General features: G+C 34.5%; 1 protein-coding gene across 1 annotated transcript in view; it reads left to right on the top strand.

Annotated features, from left to right (window-relative positions):
* Positions 1 to 18,544, top strand: part of MOXD1 (monooxygenase DBH like 1) — a 101,674-nt gene that overhangs the window by 72,683 nt on the left and 10,447 nt on the right. Inside the window, exons 7-10 of the mRNA NM_001169071.1 lie at positions 2,119 to 2,285; positions 3,348 to 3,539; positions 5,520 to 5,579; positions 10,457 to 10,599. Coding sequence (NP_001162542.1) covers positions 2,119 to 2,285; positions 3,348 to 3,539; positions 5,520 to 5,579; positions 10,457 to 10,599 — 562 coding nt within the window. The remainder of the gene's footprint in view (positions 1 to 2,118; positions 2,286 to 3,347; positions 3,540 to 5,519; positions 5,580 to 10,456; positions 10,600 to 18,544) is intronic.

The following is an 18,544-nucleotide window of genomic DNA, read 5'->3' on the forward strand; positions in this document are numbered from 1 at the left end:
ATAAATATAGCATAATATAAATTTATGTTTCCAGAAAAGTTTTTTAATAATCATTTTATATTTGCTTAAGAAATTATTACTTTATTTACTAGATTATCTATTAATGGTCCAAACAGCTAATGCAACTAATGAACCTAACTATACTAAATGCAACTGAAATTTCTACTTATATTTTTTCCCTGTCAAGCTATTATAAGGAGGTAGGTCCCAAAAATATAAAACACAAAACAAAATTTTGCAAGATATGTCCAGAGAAAATTCTAAGGTCACTATAGATGTTCTACGTTATCATGCTCATTTGCATCTGCACTGATAATAGCACAAAAGGAGAATTGATTTTTATGATTTGTTTAACAATTGATTGAAACCCTGGTAGATGTGTGACCACTATATGTGTGACTAGCTGCCATTTATTGAGCACCTCATTTGTGCCAAACACTGTTCTTAGAACTTCGTGTTCAAGCCACACATCACCGTTATGAGGTAGTAGTGCTATTATTATGGCCATTTTCCATACTGGAAAACTGAAGCACAAACAGTTTAGGTAACTTCCTGTCTTCATCTGTTCTGTGCTGCTGTAACAGAATAACACAGATTAGGTGGTTTATAATGAAGAGAAACTTATTCGTCACAGTTTTGGAAGCTGAGAAGTACAAGTACAAGGTACAGGCATCTGATGAGGGCTGTGTCATAACATGGCAGTAGGCTTCACATGGTGGAAGGGTAAAGAGAGCAAGATAGTACAAAGCCACTTCTGAAATAATGGCATTCATCGAATCGCAGGGGCAGAGCCCTCATGGCCTAGACACCTCTCAAAGGTCTCACCATTCAATACCATCACAATGGCCATTAAATTTCGACAGCATTCAAACGTACTTTTTGGAGGGGATAAACATTTAACCATAGCACTTGCCCAAGGTCACATAACTCATAGGCAGCAGAGCTGGGATTTGCATCCAGGTTGGTCAGCTCCAGAGTCAGTGTCCTTAATTGTCACATCACAGTGCTTCCTTGTGATGACCCTGAATATCTGAACAAGCTGGAGTCAACAAACACATAGTAAATTATTTTATGTTCACAATAACACACTCACGAAGTAGGAAAGGAAGCTTGGGTTTTTTCCAAGGCTGTTAGGGAGGTTAAGAGGTAAGAATTTCCTGGGATAATTATTGGAATACTTAATTTTAACAACTTATTATATCCTAAAACATTCAAAGTAATGGATATCTTCTAAATGTGTGTGTGTGTGTGTGTGTGTGTGTGTGTTTGTGACCGAGGGGTATATAATATACAATGAAGAATATTTGATATAAAGACCTTGTGTTTAAAAATGATCGACTAGAAATAGATTAAGCTGATTGATTTAAATGAGACAAAAAGGGAACTGCGGGGAAGGAATCAATCTGTTAGTTATTGCAGCAGGAAGTCAATTAATTTCCGAGTTAGTGAAATGAATTTATGAAATGTTTAGGGCTCATACTCTCCCTCCCTGTAATGAATATGTCATAACAACAAGTATGTCTTCTTCATCTCTCATCCCCACAGTGCCTAATGGAGTGCCATTTACATAATGGATTCTTAATGACTGTGTGTTGATTGAATGGCTGTTGAATGAAGAAGAAAATGGTGACAAACTTTAAAGAAATAAAGTGAATCTTTAGCAGTTTTCTTCATCAGCAGATGGTTTCTAAACTAAGGAGTTTTTACCTCAAAGTAAATGTTATCGAACTTCATCTTGAAACAATATAAAACTTTTATTGAGTTATTTATTCTATATTCTAATGAATGACTTTAGAATCTTCATTCTGTCTTCATATTAGATCATTGGTGGAATATAACAGCCAGATAACTGAAACATTTCTCTTGTGGTATGCTGTGTGAGTCCACAAAGGTTGCAGGCAATATGGCTACTCATCTTTTAATTCTTGTTTATGCAACTGAATGTTGTCTGCCACTAATCTCTGCTTGTATCTCTTTCCCTCATGACAATTTATGGAAAATAAATAAACCTATTTCAACAGAATATGAAAACTTTAAAAAATTCAAACCAAGAATTTTCTTGGGAATGAAAACATTTTAAGAACTGAAACTCACTTTAATTATGTGCTTTTGTTCTAGGCTTAATAGATAATTCTGGGCTGAGGTTATTTTATACCATGGATATAAGGAAATATGATGCTGGGGTAATTGAGGCTGGCCTCTGGGTGAGCCTCTTCCATACCATCCCTCCAGGGATGCCTGAGTTCCAGTCTGAGGGTCACTGTACTCTGGAGTGCCTAGAAGAGGTATGCAGCATCTGAGTCTGAGCTGCTCTCTGCAGATTCATCAATGCTCTTAGAAACTATTGTGTGAAACATTCTGTGCATGTTTATTATCAATTCCTTTTTTGTTGACACACTGTGAAACCATTATTGCAATTTTAGTAGGACTTTTGACTGCTTTTTTAAGTCTTGAAGCTACAGGAGTAGAACTCTAAAGATAGAAATAGTTGGCAGGGTGTTTTCCTTCTTACTCCTACCTTTTTTGTTTGTTGCATGTTGCATGCTTTATATCATCTTTTACAATTTCGACTTTTGTGTAGTCTCTTTTTCCTTTCTCTAGTTTATCTTTTATCCATATTGATTTTTTCCATCATTTATTTTCATTTTTCTCTGCCTTATAGTTTCCTTCCCTTCCTTCACCAGAGAGCAAAAATAACTAATATAAAAAAAGACATTGAATAGGAGAAAAGTATAAGTATTTAGTAATGACAGTTTTCACTTAAAGTTTTTTAATGAAAATATTTCAGCATGGATCAGACTGTTTATGAATTATATGATATTGTGGTTCAGGACAGTATGGCAGACTGGCGAAGTGGAAAGATTATGCTCTTCCGAGTTATTTAGGCCACAGTTCATAATTCAAATTGCCATGACCTCTTTTACAAGCTCTAGGACCATGAGTGATTCACTTAATTCCATTGACCCACTTTCACTTTCTTATCTGGAAAAGCGGGAATAATATTCCTTTTAAGAATTTGGGTTTTCAGGTTACTAACATACTGGAATCTTTTTGCTAAGAGTGTTTACTGCCTCTTATCCTCCTAAAAGAAGGAAAAAGGAGGATAACATGTATAGATTGTCTGGGAGGCCCCTCATAGGCATCAACTCCCCTCCTTTTCTCTCGGCATATGTTGCTTCACAAGGAGAACACTGAACAATCCGAGTTCAAAATGTTTGGCAGCTCCAGCATTCATTTAAATTGCTTTAGCTTTTCATCTCAGTTGTCCCTCCAAGTGTGTTTGAATGTGAACTGTCTGAACATGCATTTCTTTGGGCTAATCGGGTCTTCCTCGGTGTCCCCTGCAGGCTCTGGAAGCGGAAAAGCCAAGTGGAATTCATGTGTTTGCTGTTCTTCTCCATGCTCACCTGGCTGGCAGAGGCATCAGGCTGCGTCATTTTCGAAAAGGGAAGGAAATGAAATTACTTGCCTATGATGATGATTTTGACTTCAATTTCCAGGAGTTTCAGTATCTAAAGGAAGAGCAAACAATCTTACCAGTATGCGTGTTTTTGTTCTTTTTCATTGACTGTTATAAAAGTCATGAGACGTATTTGCTGAGATGTGCAAGGTTTCTACTAGTGAAATGAATTTTTCTTTGTATCTGTATTCTTAACACCACCCACTGTGGGTGTTGTACAACCCAGATAGAATGTGTTTGATCTGTTTTCCAAAATTGAAACTCATTTTTCTTATGATTCACAGGAGTAATTCAAGTTGCTGACTGAAAAATAAAAACAACCCCAAACAAAAATCTCAGGTTCTGAGGACTAAACATTACTCTTTTTTTTATATTTGACATTCCAGTTAGTGATTCTTTGGGTTGCAATTCCTGCATCGGTAAAATCAGAGGCGTATTTATGCTACATTGACAAGATAGGATATTTTTAGAAGTTTCATTTCAGGAAGAAGGAATGTAAGGATAATTCTTTTATCTGATAAAGCTATTTGGATGTAGCTAATTAAACTTTGCTGTGTGATCAAGCTTGACACATATTTGAGGTTATGGTGAAGGAGAGAAGAGAATGAAGACTTTAAAAACGTTATAATGCTTTGTTTTCTCAAATTTTTATTCCATGACCATCAAGTTCAATTGTAGTATAATTTTCTCCCCTTATTTTACTTTTAAAAGTTAGATCCCTATACCATTTATTAAATGAGAGTAATGGCAATATCTTTTCTACGTGATGCTGGAGATAGGGTTTTTAGATGGGATGAACTGTCAAGGAGAAGACATGGCACAATAGGATATAAAAGGAAAGTTGGAAAAAACGTAAGAAAGTGATAAAGAGGAAAGGGATCTTCTTTTTACAAATCCATAGCTTTGGATCTTAGAAATTCTTTGATACATCCTGAGAGTAGAAAGAAGTTTAAGAAACAGTGATCTTGTCAAGGTTCTTAAGGACTGCACTCTATTTTATTATGATGTCTCCGGGGCTTTCCAAACAGTGTTATCTCAGAGCTTCCTAACTGCTGCACCATGATTATGGCTTAAGTGCGATGAGATACTAATCTCTGGGCCCTCTGAGTGGTGTTGCAGGGAGATCAAATTTAAGGGCGAAAGCCCAAAGATGGCAGCCTCAGGTCCATGAATAGCTTCATCTGCTTACCTTAAAGGGGAGATATAAAAATGTTATCATTTTCCATGTGTATTGTTATGTACAAAAGGGTGGAAAACACTAGATCAATAAATTTCTATTAATTTGCCTCACAATTCAATTGTAAGGAAATAAAAGCTTGATTAGAGAGCTTTAAAGAAAATAATGTAAATGAAGTGGTGATCACAATAACTACTATCTATATCTAAGGTTTATTAAGTGTTCATTTGCTGCTAATGACTATGTGTTATGTCATTTAATCTCCTTGTAACAGCTGTGAAAAAAATAAGTACTTTTTTTTTTTTTTTGAGATGGAGTCTCGCTCTATCGCCCAGGCTGAAGTGCAGTGGTGCGATCTTGGCTCACTGCAACCTCTGCCTCCAGGGTTCAAGCAATTCTCTGCCTCAGCCTCCTGAGGAGCTGGGATTATAGGTGCCCACTACCATGCCTGGCTAATTTTTATATTTTTAGTAGAGATGGGGTTTCACTATCTTGGCCAGGCTGTTCTTGAACTCCTAACCTCATGATCCACCTGCCTTGGCCTCCCAAAGTGCTGGGATTACAGGTGTGAGCCACCGCGCTGGGGCCAAAAATAAGAACAATTTTTATCTTTAGGTTTTAGATGAACAAATTATGCCTGGGTTATATGTAGGTCATCCTGCTAGAATGTTGTGGAGTCTGGCTGAAACACAGAGAGTATTATTTATTTGCTTGCTCGTTATATTAGCAAATCTAGAATTAAACAGATCAGAGGTCTTCTGCTGAATCAAATTACTTGGTGCATCCATTCATACAGCAAATATTAACTGTTGAAGTATAAATGTATTTGATAAATAAGCCAGCATAAAACTTCAATCTGAAAGCTTTACTTTTATGTTTCAGGGAGATAACCTAATTACTGAATGTCGCTACAACACAAAAGATAGAGCTGAGATGACTTGGGTAAGAAAACTTTTATTATTATTAAAGTTCATTTATGGAGACAAAGAAATAAACTTGATTTTAGAAGAAACAAGTAAAAACCATTTCCATTTGGAAAGAAAATTTCTAAAAATCTTGAGCATCAAGTATCATAAAAGTGACATCAGAGATGTTTTAGCATTTTCTAAGACTTCAAATTAACTAATGATATTATAGTATTAAATAATATTTGGAGTGTAATTTATTGACTGTTTCATTAAAAACTATCCTTAGTCTTTTAATTTTTCTCATCTAATATTTTTTAAAAGAACTGTGGTCATTAATTGACTGTATGCTTGTGTCTGGCTTAAATAAATCCAGACCTCCAAAGGAAGAATCAATTTCATGACCTTGAGGCCTCTGACTCAAAGAGAAATCTGGTCCCAACAGATTTATTGGGGGAATTCCACCAAGCGTTCAAGAAATAGATAATTTATGTCTTACTCAATCTCTTTCAGGAACACAAAAAGAGGGAACACCGCCCACCAAGTCACAAAATGTAGTTAACATAACCTTAAAACTAAAACTTCACAAGGATAGTATAGAAGGGGCCAGTAGTATGCACCGTTGGAAATAACTTGGACAAGAGCTTGAAAAACCAAATCCTTTTTTATATACAAATCTAATGATAACACCAACTTGAGTTTAGCTAAGGAATATAAAACCAATTTAAATTAGAAAATATATTAAAGCCTTCTACATGAAGATATGGAAGGAAAAAGACATATAATCACCTCAACAGAGGTAGAGAAAGCAGTCATAAAATTCAAGTTTATTGTTGACAGGGGAGACATTTAGCAACCCTGAAATAGAAAGGAATTATCTTAACTAGGTAGAAGTTAGCTATGAAAAAGCTATAGCAAATATTAAATTAAATGAAATACCGTAAGTGTTTTTGTCAAGTTAGGAAGAATATAAGAGTATTTGTTATCACTACTTGTATTCAACATTGTACTGGAAAAGAAACGAAAATGAGATATAAGGTTCAGAAAGGAGGAAGTGAACAAGCAAAACACGTTATTCACAGATATTGTAGTTTTCTGCATCAAACCCTCCTCCAAATTGATAGTATCAAATTAATTGCATTTCAACGTATAAGAAATTATCTCAAGAAAATACAATTTAAAATAAAAATTAAACAGAAATAAAATCTAACACTAGATGTGTTTGATCTCTGTAAAAAAAAAAGTATAAATCTTTATTGGGAAACATTAAAGAATTCCTAAAGACAGTAAGACATACTGTGTTCATGAATAGAAAGGCTCAGTAAAATAAAGAAAATACTTCTATTCAAATTGGCCCATAAATTTGATATTATTCTATTAAAAAAATTCAGAGAAATTTTACAATTTGAGATTTTGGTATCCTACCTAAGAAATCTTTACTGGACCAAGGCTGCAAATATTTTCATCTATTTTTTATTTAGATAAACATTTTGCTGTTTTAGCTTTTACGTGGAGCAAGTTGATTCTAAAATTTACACAGAAGAGCAAAATGTTAAAAATCGGCAAGACAAAACTAAAAAGAACAAAATAGAAAACAATCTACTAGATAAGAAGGCTTATTTTAAAACTGGTGATTAATACAGTATGCTTTGAGTCCCAAGTTAGAAGACTTGGAACAGAAGAGGCATCTCAGAAAGAGACCTACAAATTCTACAGATGGAAACTTAGTTTATGACAGACATAGCACTTAGATAAATGGAAAAGGATAAACTTTTTATTAAAGGATGATGCTGACACTATTGGATATCCCTGACATAAATAAAACTGAGTCTTAATTTTACAAAATGCATAACAATCAATGCCAGATGTATTAAATATTTAAATGTGAACAGTGAAAATTTAAAACCACTGGAAGAAAAAGTACTTGAACATGTCTTCATGACTTTGGAGTACTTAAGAATTTTTTAAGCAAAATATAAAAAGCACAAACTATGAATAAAAGATTAATGAATTTGACTACATCAAAGCTTTTGCTTACTAAAATAAAACACTATTAAGAAATTAAAAAGAGTTTTAAGCTGGGAAAAATATTTGCAATACATAGATTAACAGGGCATTAGTATCCAGCTTATAAAACAAAGTCCACAAATCAGTAACAGAAGAGAAGTATACAATAAAATAGGATAAGACAAAAGCATTTCAAAGAAATAACAACCCATATAGGTAATATAAATATATGAAAAGATGCTCAATTTTGTTTAAAACCAAAATCATGCAAATGTAAACCAGAGTAAGATATTTTGAACTCACCAGTTTGGCAAAATTTAAAATAGCATTTCCATTGTGCTGAAACTGGAACACTTATATGTTGCTAGTAGTGATTTGAATTTGTAAAACCATCTTGGGTAAAAACATGGCATTATCTAGTAAAATTAGAGATTAATATATATTCTACTCAATTCCATTCCTATGTAGATTTAACCTTGGAATTACTTTTGCAGAATGCGTTTCAGGAGAGAAATATATAAGCTATTCATAGTTACATGTAATAATATAGGAATGAAAAAATTCTGGAAATATCTCAAATACCCATCAAAAGGAGAACAAATAAATATGGTATTATATAATGAAACAGTGTAAAGTCATGAAAATTAATGAATGAAAGCTGCCTATATTAACATGAATGTATCTGAAGAACAAATAATGTTGATTGAAAAGAGTGAGCTTGTAGCAGAATATATATAGTGTGATATTATGTATGTAAAGTTCAAGAAAATTAAGCAATATATTATTTGGGGATACAAACTTCAATATACTGAATGTAAAGTGTACTGAAAAGCAACAGAAAGAAAAAATATTAACATAGTAATCACCTTTGGTTGAAATGGGAAGAAGAGGGTTAGAAGCTGGACACACACGGAGTAGTCAAGATACTGGTGTTGGTTTTATTTTTTTCCCATGCGTTATTTATAATTTTTGTTGTTGAAATATTTTACTGAAGATATAATAAATAAGTTATTATTGTAGTGGGTATTTTGGTGCACTGTCTTGATACCCTCTTCAGGGCCAACACAACCAAACCTCAGCCACTGGGAATATCAGATGACAATATGATAGTTAACAGCAGTGTACCTCAATGGAAATTCCCCTTGGTATTAGAGAATAACTCCTTAAAATTATACTTCCTACAGTAGGAGAGCCAGCAGTCAATGACTAGTTGATAAGAGGCTGCAAAGGCCCAGCTTTCTTTCTACAATTTGGTACAACTCTGAACAGCCATCCTAACTTAAGGATATATTAAATACAGCATTTACTGAGGCGTCAGATGCAACTTCATTTGCAGATCAGCATCTCCCTTTGCCTAATCCTACCTTGCTCATCAAGTGCAAAATGTCATGTTTTTGCAATTAGTAAAATCATTGTATATTAGCCCCTACATTAATTTAGAATATAAACAGTATTAAGTTTTTCACCTTTGTTTTTGAAAGTTGGATTTTGTTGGATACAGAATTCTTGGTTGGCAGTTGCTTTTTCCTTTGCAACACTTGTGAATATATAATTATAATATCTGTTACTTCCATCATTTATGATGAAATATCAGCTGTCAGTTGTATTCTTGTTCACCTATATGTGATGTGTCATTTTTCTTTTGCTGCTTTCAAGATTTTCTCTTATCTTTGGTTTTCAGCAGTATGACTGTGATGTGTCTAGGTATGGCTCTTTTTGTATTTACCTTTGGCTTTTGTTGAGCGTCTTGGGTCTGTAAGTTAATGTTTTTCATTAAATTGGAGATTATTTCAGGCATTATTCCTTTGAATATTTTTTCTACCTTTTTGTCTTCTTCCTCTCATTCTAGAAGTCCAATTACATGTATTTAACATAAATGAAAACATATGTATATGTTAGACATAAATGCTAGAACATTTAATATTGTTCCATAGATCTCTGAAGTATTTTCACTTTTCTTTAGTCCTTTATCTCTCTATTATTTGAATAGGACAATTTTTATTGATTAATCTTCAAGTTCAGTGATATTTTCCTTGCTCATCTGAAACCTGCTGTTGAGCTCATCCTGTGAAGTTTTTATTTCGTTTTGGTACCTCTCAGCTATAGAATTTCTATTTTTAAAAATGTTTTTCTTTCCTGATTTCATTCCTTCTCTGTTCACTCATTTTTAAGATATTTGCCTTTAATTACTTGAGCATGTTTTTCTTTAACTCTTTGAACACTTTTTAAAACAGCTTTATTGAACATATTTTTTATCTGTTTTCAAGTCATCGTGTGATAAATCCAGCATCTCAATCTTACAATCCATTTCTACTGACTTTTCTCCATTGAATATAGACAATAATTTCCTGTTTCTTTTCCCACTTAATAATTTTTGGTTGAAATTAGACATATTAGATAATATGGTGTAGTAACTCTGGATTCTGTTCTTTTGAGGGTCTTTAATCTTTTTCCAAATTTTAATAGATAATTAACTACCTGGATTCAAAACATGAAATCTTTCTCCCCTGTGGTATGCAGCTGCTAATGTTTATACACATGAAGACAAGATTCTAGAAAATTCAATTAAATCAGAAAAATGTCCTGAAAAAATTCCTGATTGATTGGTATTATGCTAACTAAACATCCTTATGATTCTCTGAAATGTTCACTGTGTTGAAAAGTTTACATCCCATCAGCAGAATTTATTAGGTTATTTAAGAAAGGCAAATTTTAAAAGTGGAAATAATTCTATTAATTTTTAATTGTATCACTACCTTTTTAAAAAGCCAGTTTTTTTTACTTTTCAGCTTTAAGGTTTATTAAATTTTAATACTGGAAGGAACTGTATGACATTGATGACTTGTGTACTTTAAATGTCAAAGTTGGTAGACCACATACTTTGCTAAATAAACTCTCTGTTTTCAGGGAGGACTAAGCACCAGGAGTGAAATGTGTCTCTCATACCTTCTTTATTACCCAAGAATCAATCTTACTCGATGTGCAAGTATTCCAGACATTATGGAACAACTTCAGTTCATTGGTGTTAAGGAGATCTACAGACCAGTCACGTAAGTAGTAAATGTATTTCATGACGGGGTAATGTATTTCAGAGGAAGATGGGCTTTATTGTCATACTGTATCCATTACCACATTATAGAAATTTTTATGCACTCTGTTCTATTTGATTACTTTTAACTGAGGAGACCAAGTAACCTTTTTCATTACTATGTCCAGAGGCCCCAAGACCACCCTCAGGTTCTGTGATTTGTTAGGAGTACCTACAGGACTCAGCAAATAGTTGTATTCATGGAAAACATTTATTATGATGAAAGCATACAAAGCAGAAAGAACAAAAGGAAAACCTACATGAAGCAAAGTCCAGAGGAAAGCAGGTGCAAGCTTCCAAGAGCCCTCTTCCAGTGGAGTCACACAGAATGCACCAAATTCCACCATCATCAAATTTGACAACATGTATGGAACGTTGTCTATCGGGGAAGCTCATCACAGATTCAGTGCCCAAAGATTTTGGGGGGAACTAGTCATACAGGTGCGCTCTGCCTACCACTTACCAAAATTCCATACTTCCAGATGGAAAGCAGGTGTTCAGCATAAACTGCATTGTTGCACAGTCTAGGCACAATGAGTCACTCTTATCATTAAAGAAAGTTTATGCCCATATAGGAAATCGTCTACTATTTAAGTTTCCAGGCACCTGCCAAGGATTATCCTTGCAAGCACGCCTTTCTGAGGTGGGCCTATTATGTTAACTCTTTAGGTACAATTGTACTCTTTAGGTGCAATTATAGGAGCTATTTAAGATATAATAAACAAGATTCATATTATCCCTGCCCTCTTGAGATTATATTCTGGAGTGAGGGAGAGGTAATAAACAAAAAAATAAATATGATATTTTAAATAGTAATAGATGTTATGAAGACAAAACAGTGAAGGAAGTATGTAGCTGTTGTCAATAGGATAAAGAAAGCCTCTCTGGGTTGATGATATCTGAGCAGTGACCTCCATGATAAGGAGCCAGCTATAGAGATATGCAAATACTGCAAAGGAAAGAGCCAGTGTAATGACCCATGACCCTGTGGTTAGTCTGAAACTACCATGTTTGTGGAGCAGCAAGAGAGTGCATTTGTCTGGAGAAGGGTGAAGTATGGTAGAGAATAAGTGAGGACACATGAGAACAGGTGGGACCAGATTATTTAGGACTTTATGGGCAACATAAGGCCTTGGGGCTTTAAGTGCAAAGGGAAGCAATTAAAGGATATAAATAAAGTCAATTTGGCTACTATGTTGAGAAAGGACTCTAAGATGGCTAGACTGGAAGGAATATCAATCAGGAAACTATTGTGATTGTCTAGTTGAGGGATGAAGGTCACTTGTGCCAAGGTGGTGACACTGAGCTGATGAGACACGTTCCATTCTGGTTACCTTTTGAAAGGAGCACCCACAGGCTTGCTGATCAATGGCATCTCAGGGAGGCAGTGAAGGACAGAGTAGAGTGTCAATGGCGTTAGGGGAACAAGCCTGAGGATGATATTGAGAATTCTGTTTCGGATATATTAAGGTTGATGTATCTATTCTTACTGATGTCAGTGAGAAGAATTAGAATGACTGGTGGAAATTTGGGGATGGCTGAATTTGTTTTAATATAAAGAAGAATTTTCTAATGATCATTACTTTTCAAAATGAAAGGTACTGATGTAATTACGTAATTAGAGAAAATATACAAATAGAGGTTTTTTTGGTTTTGGTTTTGTTTTTATTGAGACAGAGTTTCACTCTTGTCGCCCAGGCTGGAGTGCAGTGATGTGATCTCAGCTCACTGCAACCTCCACCTCCTGGGTTCAAGTGATTCTCCTGCCTCAGCCTTCTGAGTAGCTGGGATTACAGGTGCTTGTCACCATGCCCAGCTAATATTTTGTAGTTTTAGTAGAGACAGGGTTTTGCCATTTTGGGCAGGCTGGTCTCGAACTCCTGACCTCAGGTGATCCTCCCACTTCGGCCTCCCAGAGTGCTGGGATTACAGGCCTGAGCCACCGTGCCTGGCCATACATAGAGTTTTGAGACATGTATTTAAGGAGAGAGTGAAAAAACATTCAGTGAGGATATGGTAAAATGCAGATGATGAAGGAAAATAGAAATATGATCAAGTTTTTGTGCCTACATATTACAGGATTATAAATTATGAACTAAGACTCACCTCTCTTTTTGAATTAAGTTTATCATTCATAGATAGGTTTTACTGGATTTTTATGCAAACAACAAAATAACCACTGGAAGAAATGCCTATTAGATATACAAATAACGAAATGCTTATATAAATTGGTTTATAGTTTACTAAAGTATTTTCGTATGCATGATTTTATTTAATTCATTTTTACACAATTCCAACAGGTAGAGCAAGACATGCAATCCCAGCTTTATAGGGGAGGAAATAGAAACCAAGAGATTAAGAAATTATTCAACACTATATAGTACATAATAAAAGGGAGAGTGGGGTTTGTATGTAGTCTCTGATCTCTTTCTCTCCATAAAATATGAACATATAGGTCAATGTATAAATATACATAAATATATAACAAGTAAATAATTACGTATGTAAACAAATTAAAACAACAAAAATCCAAGCATCACATAAAATATCATTTTAAAAACACTAGGATATAATCTTGGTTTTCAAATATTGATGTTATATTGTTCCTTACTTAGCTTTGAGTAGTCTTTTTATCATTTAGAATATGTTTTACATATTGAATGGAAATTTTCTAATCGATGGTTAATTTGAGAGAATGTTAAAAACAAAAGGATATTAAAAGCTGTATGTTTGCAAGATGATTGAAATGCATTCTATGGCCTATTTTATTTTTTTTTAAGTTTAAATGGTATGAAGCCTCTAAAAATGCTCAGCTCCTGTTTCCCAATGAGCTCTGCCGGTGTCCGTAACTGTGGTCTCCCTCAGGAAATACTCAAGTTGGGTTTTCATCATTTGGAAAGACAGGAAGAATTGCTTCACAGAATAAGGCTAGTTTTGAGATGTCATTCTCCAGTGCCAAAAAAAAAAAAGGACAAAACCCATTTAACTTCATGGTTAAATTTATTCCTCAAAATTATGAGCAAAAAAGAGCTTCTATTTAAAAATACATGTTTCGACTTTAGATTAGACACTCAAATCTAGTTCATCACCGCAGTGACATAAATGATAGTGAAGGCCCAACTAACAAGGTGCTGGCTCAAAAATCAGAATGAAAAATGGCTTAGGTGCTTTTTTTTCTGTTTTGCTTAAAAGAATATTACCAATTGGTATTCAGCATACAGTACTAAAAAGGAATATCATATAACATGAACAAAAATCTTCTATTCTGTGCTTTTCATATAATGATTAATCAGATTCTATAATTTATTTTAAACATTCTATAGCAATCCTAGGAAGGATTGATAGAAAACATGAGACAACTACGTCTTGTCTCAATTTTATTGTCTGTTCTCGGGGGTGCTACTTCTGTCTGCCTCCTACAGATCTGGCAAATCTTAGGGAAAAACAAAAAACTCACAAAGATCAAATAACAAAATAGATAATGAGTTTAGATAAATTGTGTATTCCCTGTCGTACCATAAATCAAGACTGAATATGCAGGTCTGGTGAGATATAAGTAATGGAAATTTCCTGTGTTATTGGTTCTGTTCCTAAAAAAGCATCCATAGCTGTTTCTCTTCCTCTGTGCAGGAAAAATCACTTTGTGTTTTTACTATTTAAAACTCACACATGCTTATTATAAAGAGTTCAGGTAATGCAGAACAAGCTGTTACAAAGAAGGCAAAAGCAACCACCTCAAATTCTACTCAAAATAAACATTGCTAACATGTTGATTGAATGTTATGCTAAACATCTTAATATGCGTATATTTATATAAAATGAATTTATTAAATACTGTTACAAGATTATAATTTGTGCAGTATTTTTTAAAAACCATTGAATTTTAATTTTGTTTTAACTTATCAGAAAGAATCTAAAGTAAAACTGAACATTTGCTGAAGTTCAAATAAATGTTGTTGGTGGTGTTTTAACCACAAGAAATAATATTTTATAAAGAGGATCGCAAATGTTGACAAAATACGTTTTGTCAAGTTGTTAGACTCACTATATGTTTCAGTTTTAGGTCATGAAAGATGAAGATGTTTATACTTTCACATTTTTCCCACTTCTGCTTTCTATACCACCAAATATTTGTTATTTATATTATAATTATTATATTGTCAAGATTTTTAATGTTTACACTTAATTATGAAACTGTAATTCCCAGAATATTTAACATGACTTGTATGTATAAATCAATTCAGTGATAACCCTAATTTTTATGATTTCTACATTAACGAGTTTTTAAATTTGAGTCATTAGAACTTTATCTTCAAGTTGTTTAATCAGTAAGGGCTTCTGAGTGCCTTATGCCTCAAGTTCTTTCACATGTGGGAATTTCTACGCTTTTATTTGGACAGCAGTTTGGCTGGATATAATATTTTGGAGTCATATTTCTTTCCCTTGGGAGATCTCTCTGGACCAATGGAATAATTTTTCCTTTACCTGTAGGATTCATAAGTCAAATTGAATACACTTTAGTGTTGAGCATCTGAATTAAGTTTTCCTGGAACACAAAGTGTTCTTATTTATTTATTTATCTATTTATTCTAAAAACAGACAAACAAAAAACGGGATACATGTGCCGAATGTGCAGTTTTGTTACATAGGAATATGAGTGCCATGGTGGTTTGCTGCACCTATTGACCCATCCTCTAAATTCCCTCCCGTCACCCCCCATCCCCCAACAGGCCCCGGTATATGTTGTTCCTCTCTCTGTGTCCATGTGTTCTCATTGTTCAACTCCCACTTAAGAGTGAGAGTATGTGGTGTTTGGTTTTCTGTTCCTGTGTCAGTTTGCTGAGGACATTGGCTTCCATCTTCATCCATGTCCCTTCAAAGGACATGATCTCATTCCTTTTTGTGGCAGCATAGTATTCCATAGTGTATATGTACCACATTGTCTGTGTCCAGTCTATTATTGATGGGCATTTGGGTTGGTTCCATGGCTTTGCTATTGTAAATAGTGTTGCAATAAACATACAAGTGCATGTGTCTTTATAGTAGAATGATTTATATTCTTTTGGGTATATACCAAGAATGGGATATTGCTGGGTCAAATGGTATTTCTGGTTCTAGATCCTTGAAGAATTGTCATACTGTCTTCCACAGTGGTGGAAATAATTTACATTCCCACCAACCGTGTAAAAATGTTCCTGTTTCTCCACAGACTCACCAGCATCTGTTGTTTCCTGACTTTTTAATAAATGCCATTCTGACTGGAATGAGATGGTATCTCATTGTGGTTTTGATTTGCATTTCTCTGATGATTAGTGATGTTGAGTTTTTTTCATGTTTTTTGGCCACATAAATGTCTTCTTTTGAGAAGTGTCTGTTCATATCCTTTGCTGACTTCTCGATGGGATTTTTTTTTCTTGTAAATTTGTTTAAGTTTCCTGTAAGTTCTGGATATTAGACCTTTGTTGGATGGGTAGATTGCAAAAATTTTCTCCTATTCTGTGGGTTGTCTCTTTGCTCTGATGATAGTTTCTTTTGCTGTGCAGAAGCTCTTTAGTTGAATTAGATCCCATTTGTCAATTTTGGCTTTTGTTGCAATTGCTTTTGGCATTTTTGTCATGAAGTCTTTGCCCATGTCTGTGTCCTGAATGGTATTGCCTAGGTTTTCTTCTAGGGTTTCTATGGTTTGCAGTTTTACACTTAAGTCTTTAAACCATCTTGAGTTAATTTTTGTATAAGATGTAAGGAAGGAGTTCAGTTTCAGTTTTCAACATATGGCTAAGCAGCTTTCCCAGCACCATTTAGTGAATAGGAGATCCTTTCCCCATTGCTTGTTTTTGTCAAGTTTGTTAATGGTTGTAGATGTTTGGTGTTATTTCTGAGGTCTCTGTTCTGCTCCATTGGTCTGTATATCTGTTTTTGCACCAGTACCATGCTGTTTTGGTTACTGTAGCCTTGTAGTATAGTTTGAAGTCAGGTAGTGTGATGCCTCCAGCTTTGTTCTTTTTGCTTAGGATTGTCTTAGCTATACAGGGTCCTCTTTGATTCCGTAGATATTTAAAATAGTTGCTGCTAATTCTAGAAGAATGTCAGTGGTAGTCTGATGGGAATAGCATTGAATCTATAAATTATGTTGGGCAATATGACCATTTTCATGATATTGATTCTTCCTATCCATGAAAATGGAGTGATTTTCCATTTATTTTTGTCCTCTTTTATTTCCTTGAGCAGTGGTTTGTAGTTCTCCTTAAAGAGGTCCTTCACATCCCTTGTTAGCTGTATTCCTAGGTATTTTATTCTCTTTGTAGCGATTGTGAATGGAAGTTCATTCATGATTTGGCTCTCTGCTTGTCTATTGTTGCTGTAAAGGAATACTTGTGATTTTTGCACATTGATTTTGTATCCTGAGACTTTGCTGAAGTTGCTTATCAGTTTAAGAAGTCTTGGGGCTGAGATGATGGGGTTTTCTAAATATGAAATTATGTCATCTGCAAACAGAGATAATTTGACTTCTTCCCTTCCTATTCAAATATCCTTTGTTTCTTTCTATTGCCTGATTGCCCTGGCCAAAATATCGAATACTCTGTTGAATAGGAGTGGTGAGAGAGGGCATGCTTGTCTTGTACCAGTTTTCAAAGGGAGTACTTCCGGCTTTTGCCCATTCAATATGGTATTGGCTGTGGCATTGACATAAATAGCTCTTATTATTTTGAGATATTTCCATCAATACCTTGTTTACTGAGAGTTCAACATGAAGGGATGTTGAATTTTATCAAAGGCCTTTTGTACATCTATTGAGATGTGGTTTTTGACTTTGATTCTGTTTATGTGATGGATTATGTTTATTGATTTGCATGGGTTTAACCTGCCTTGTATCCCAGGGATGAAGCTGACTTGACTGTGGTGGATAAGTTTTTTGATGTGCTGCTGGATTTGGTTTGCCAGTATTTTATTGAGGATTTTCACATTGATATTCATAAGGAATATTGTCCTGACGTTTTCTTTTTTGTTGCATCTCTTCCTAGTTTTGGTATCAAGAAGATGCTGGCTTCATAAAATGAGTTAGGGAGGAGGAGTCCCTCTTTTTCAATTGTTTGGAATAGTTTCAGAAGGAATGGTAACAGTTCCTCTCTGTATTTCTGGTAGAATTCAGCTGTGGATCCATCTGGTCATGGGAGTTTTTTGGTTAGTAGGGTATTAATTACTGCCTCAATTTCAGAACTCGTTATTGGTCTATTCAGGGATTCGACTTCTTCCTGGTTTAGTCTTGGGAAGGTGTATGTGTCCAGGAACTTACCCATTTATTCTAGATGTTCTAGTTTTTTTGCATAGAGGTGTTTATATTCTCTGATGGTAGTTTGTATTTCTGTGGGGTCAGTGGTGACATGCTCTTCGTCATTTTTTATTGTGTCTATTTGATTCTTCTCTCTTTTCTTCTTTATTATCTAGCTACTGGTCTATCTATTTTGTTATTTTTTTTCCCCAAAAAACCACTTCCTGGATTCATTGATTTTTTTGGAGAGTTTTTCTTGTCTCTATCTCCACCAGTTCTTTTCTGATTTTAGTTATTTCTTGTCTTCTGCTAGCTTTTGGATTAGTTTTCTCTTGCCTCTCTATCTCTTTTAACTGTGATATTAAGGTGTTGATTTGAGATCTTTCTAGCTTTCTGATGTGGGCATTTAGTGCTATAAATTTCCCTCTTAACACTGCTTTAGCTGGGTCCCAGAAATTCTGGTATGTTGTCTCTTGGTTCTCATTGGTTTCAAAGAACTTTTTGATTTCTGTCTTAATTTCATTATTTACCCAGGAGTCATTCAGGACCGGGTTGTTTGATTTCCATTAATTGTATGGTTTTGAATGAGTTTCTTAATCCTGAGTTCTAATTTGATTGCACTATGATCTGAGAGACT

This window comes from Papio anubis, chromosome 6 (assembly GCF_008728515.1).
Source record: "Papio anubis isolate 15944 chromosome 6, Panubis1.0, whole genome shotgun sequence".
NCBI lineage: Eukaryota > Metazoa > Chordata > Mammalia > Primates > Cercopithecidae > Papio > Papio anubis.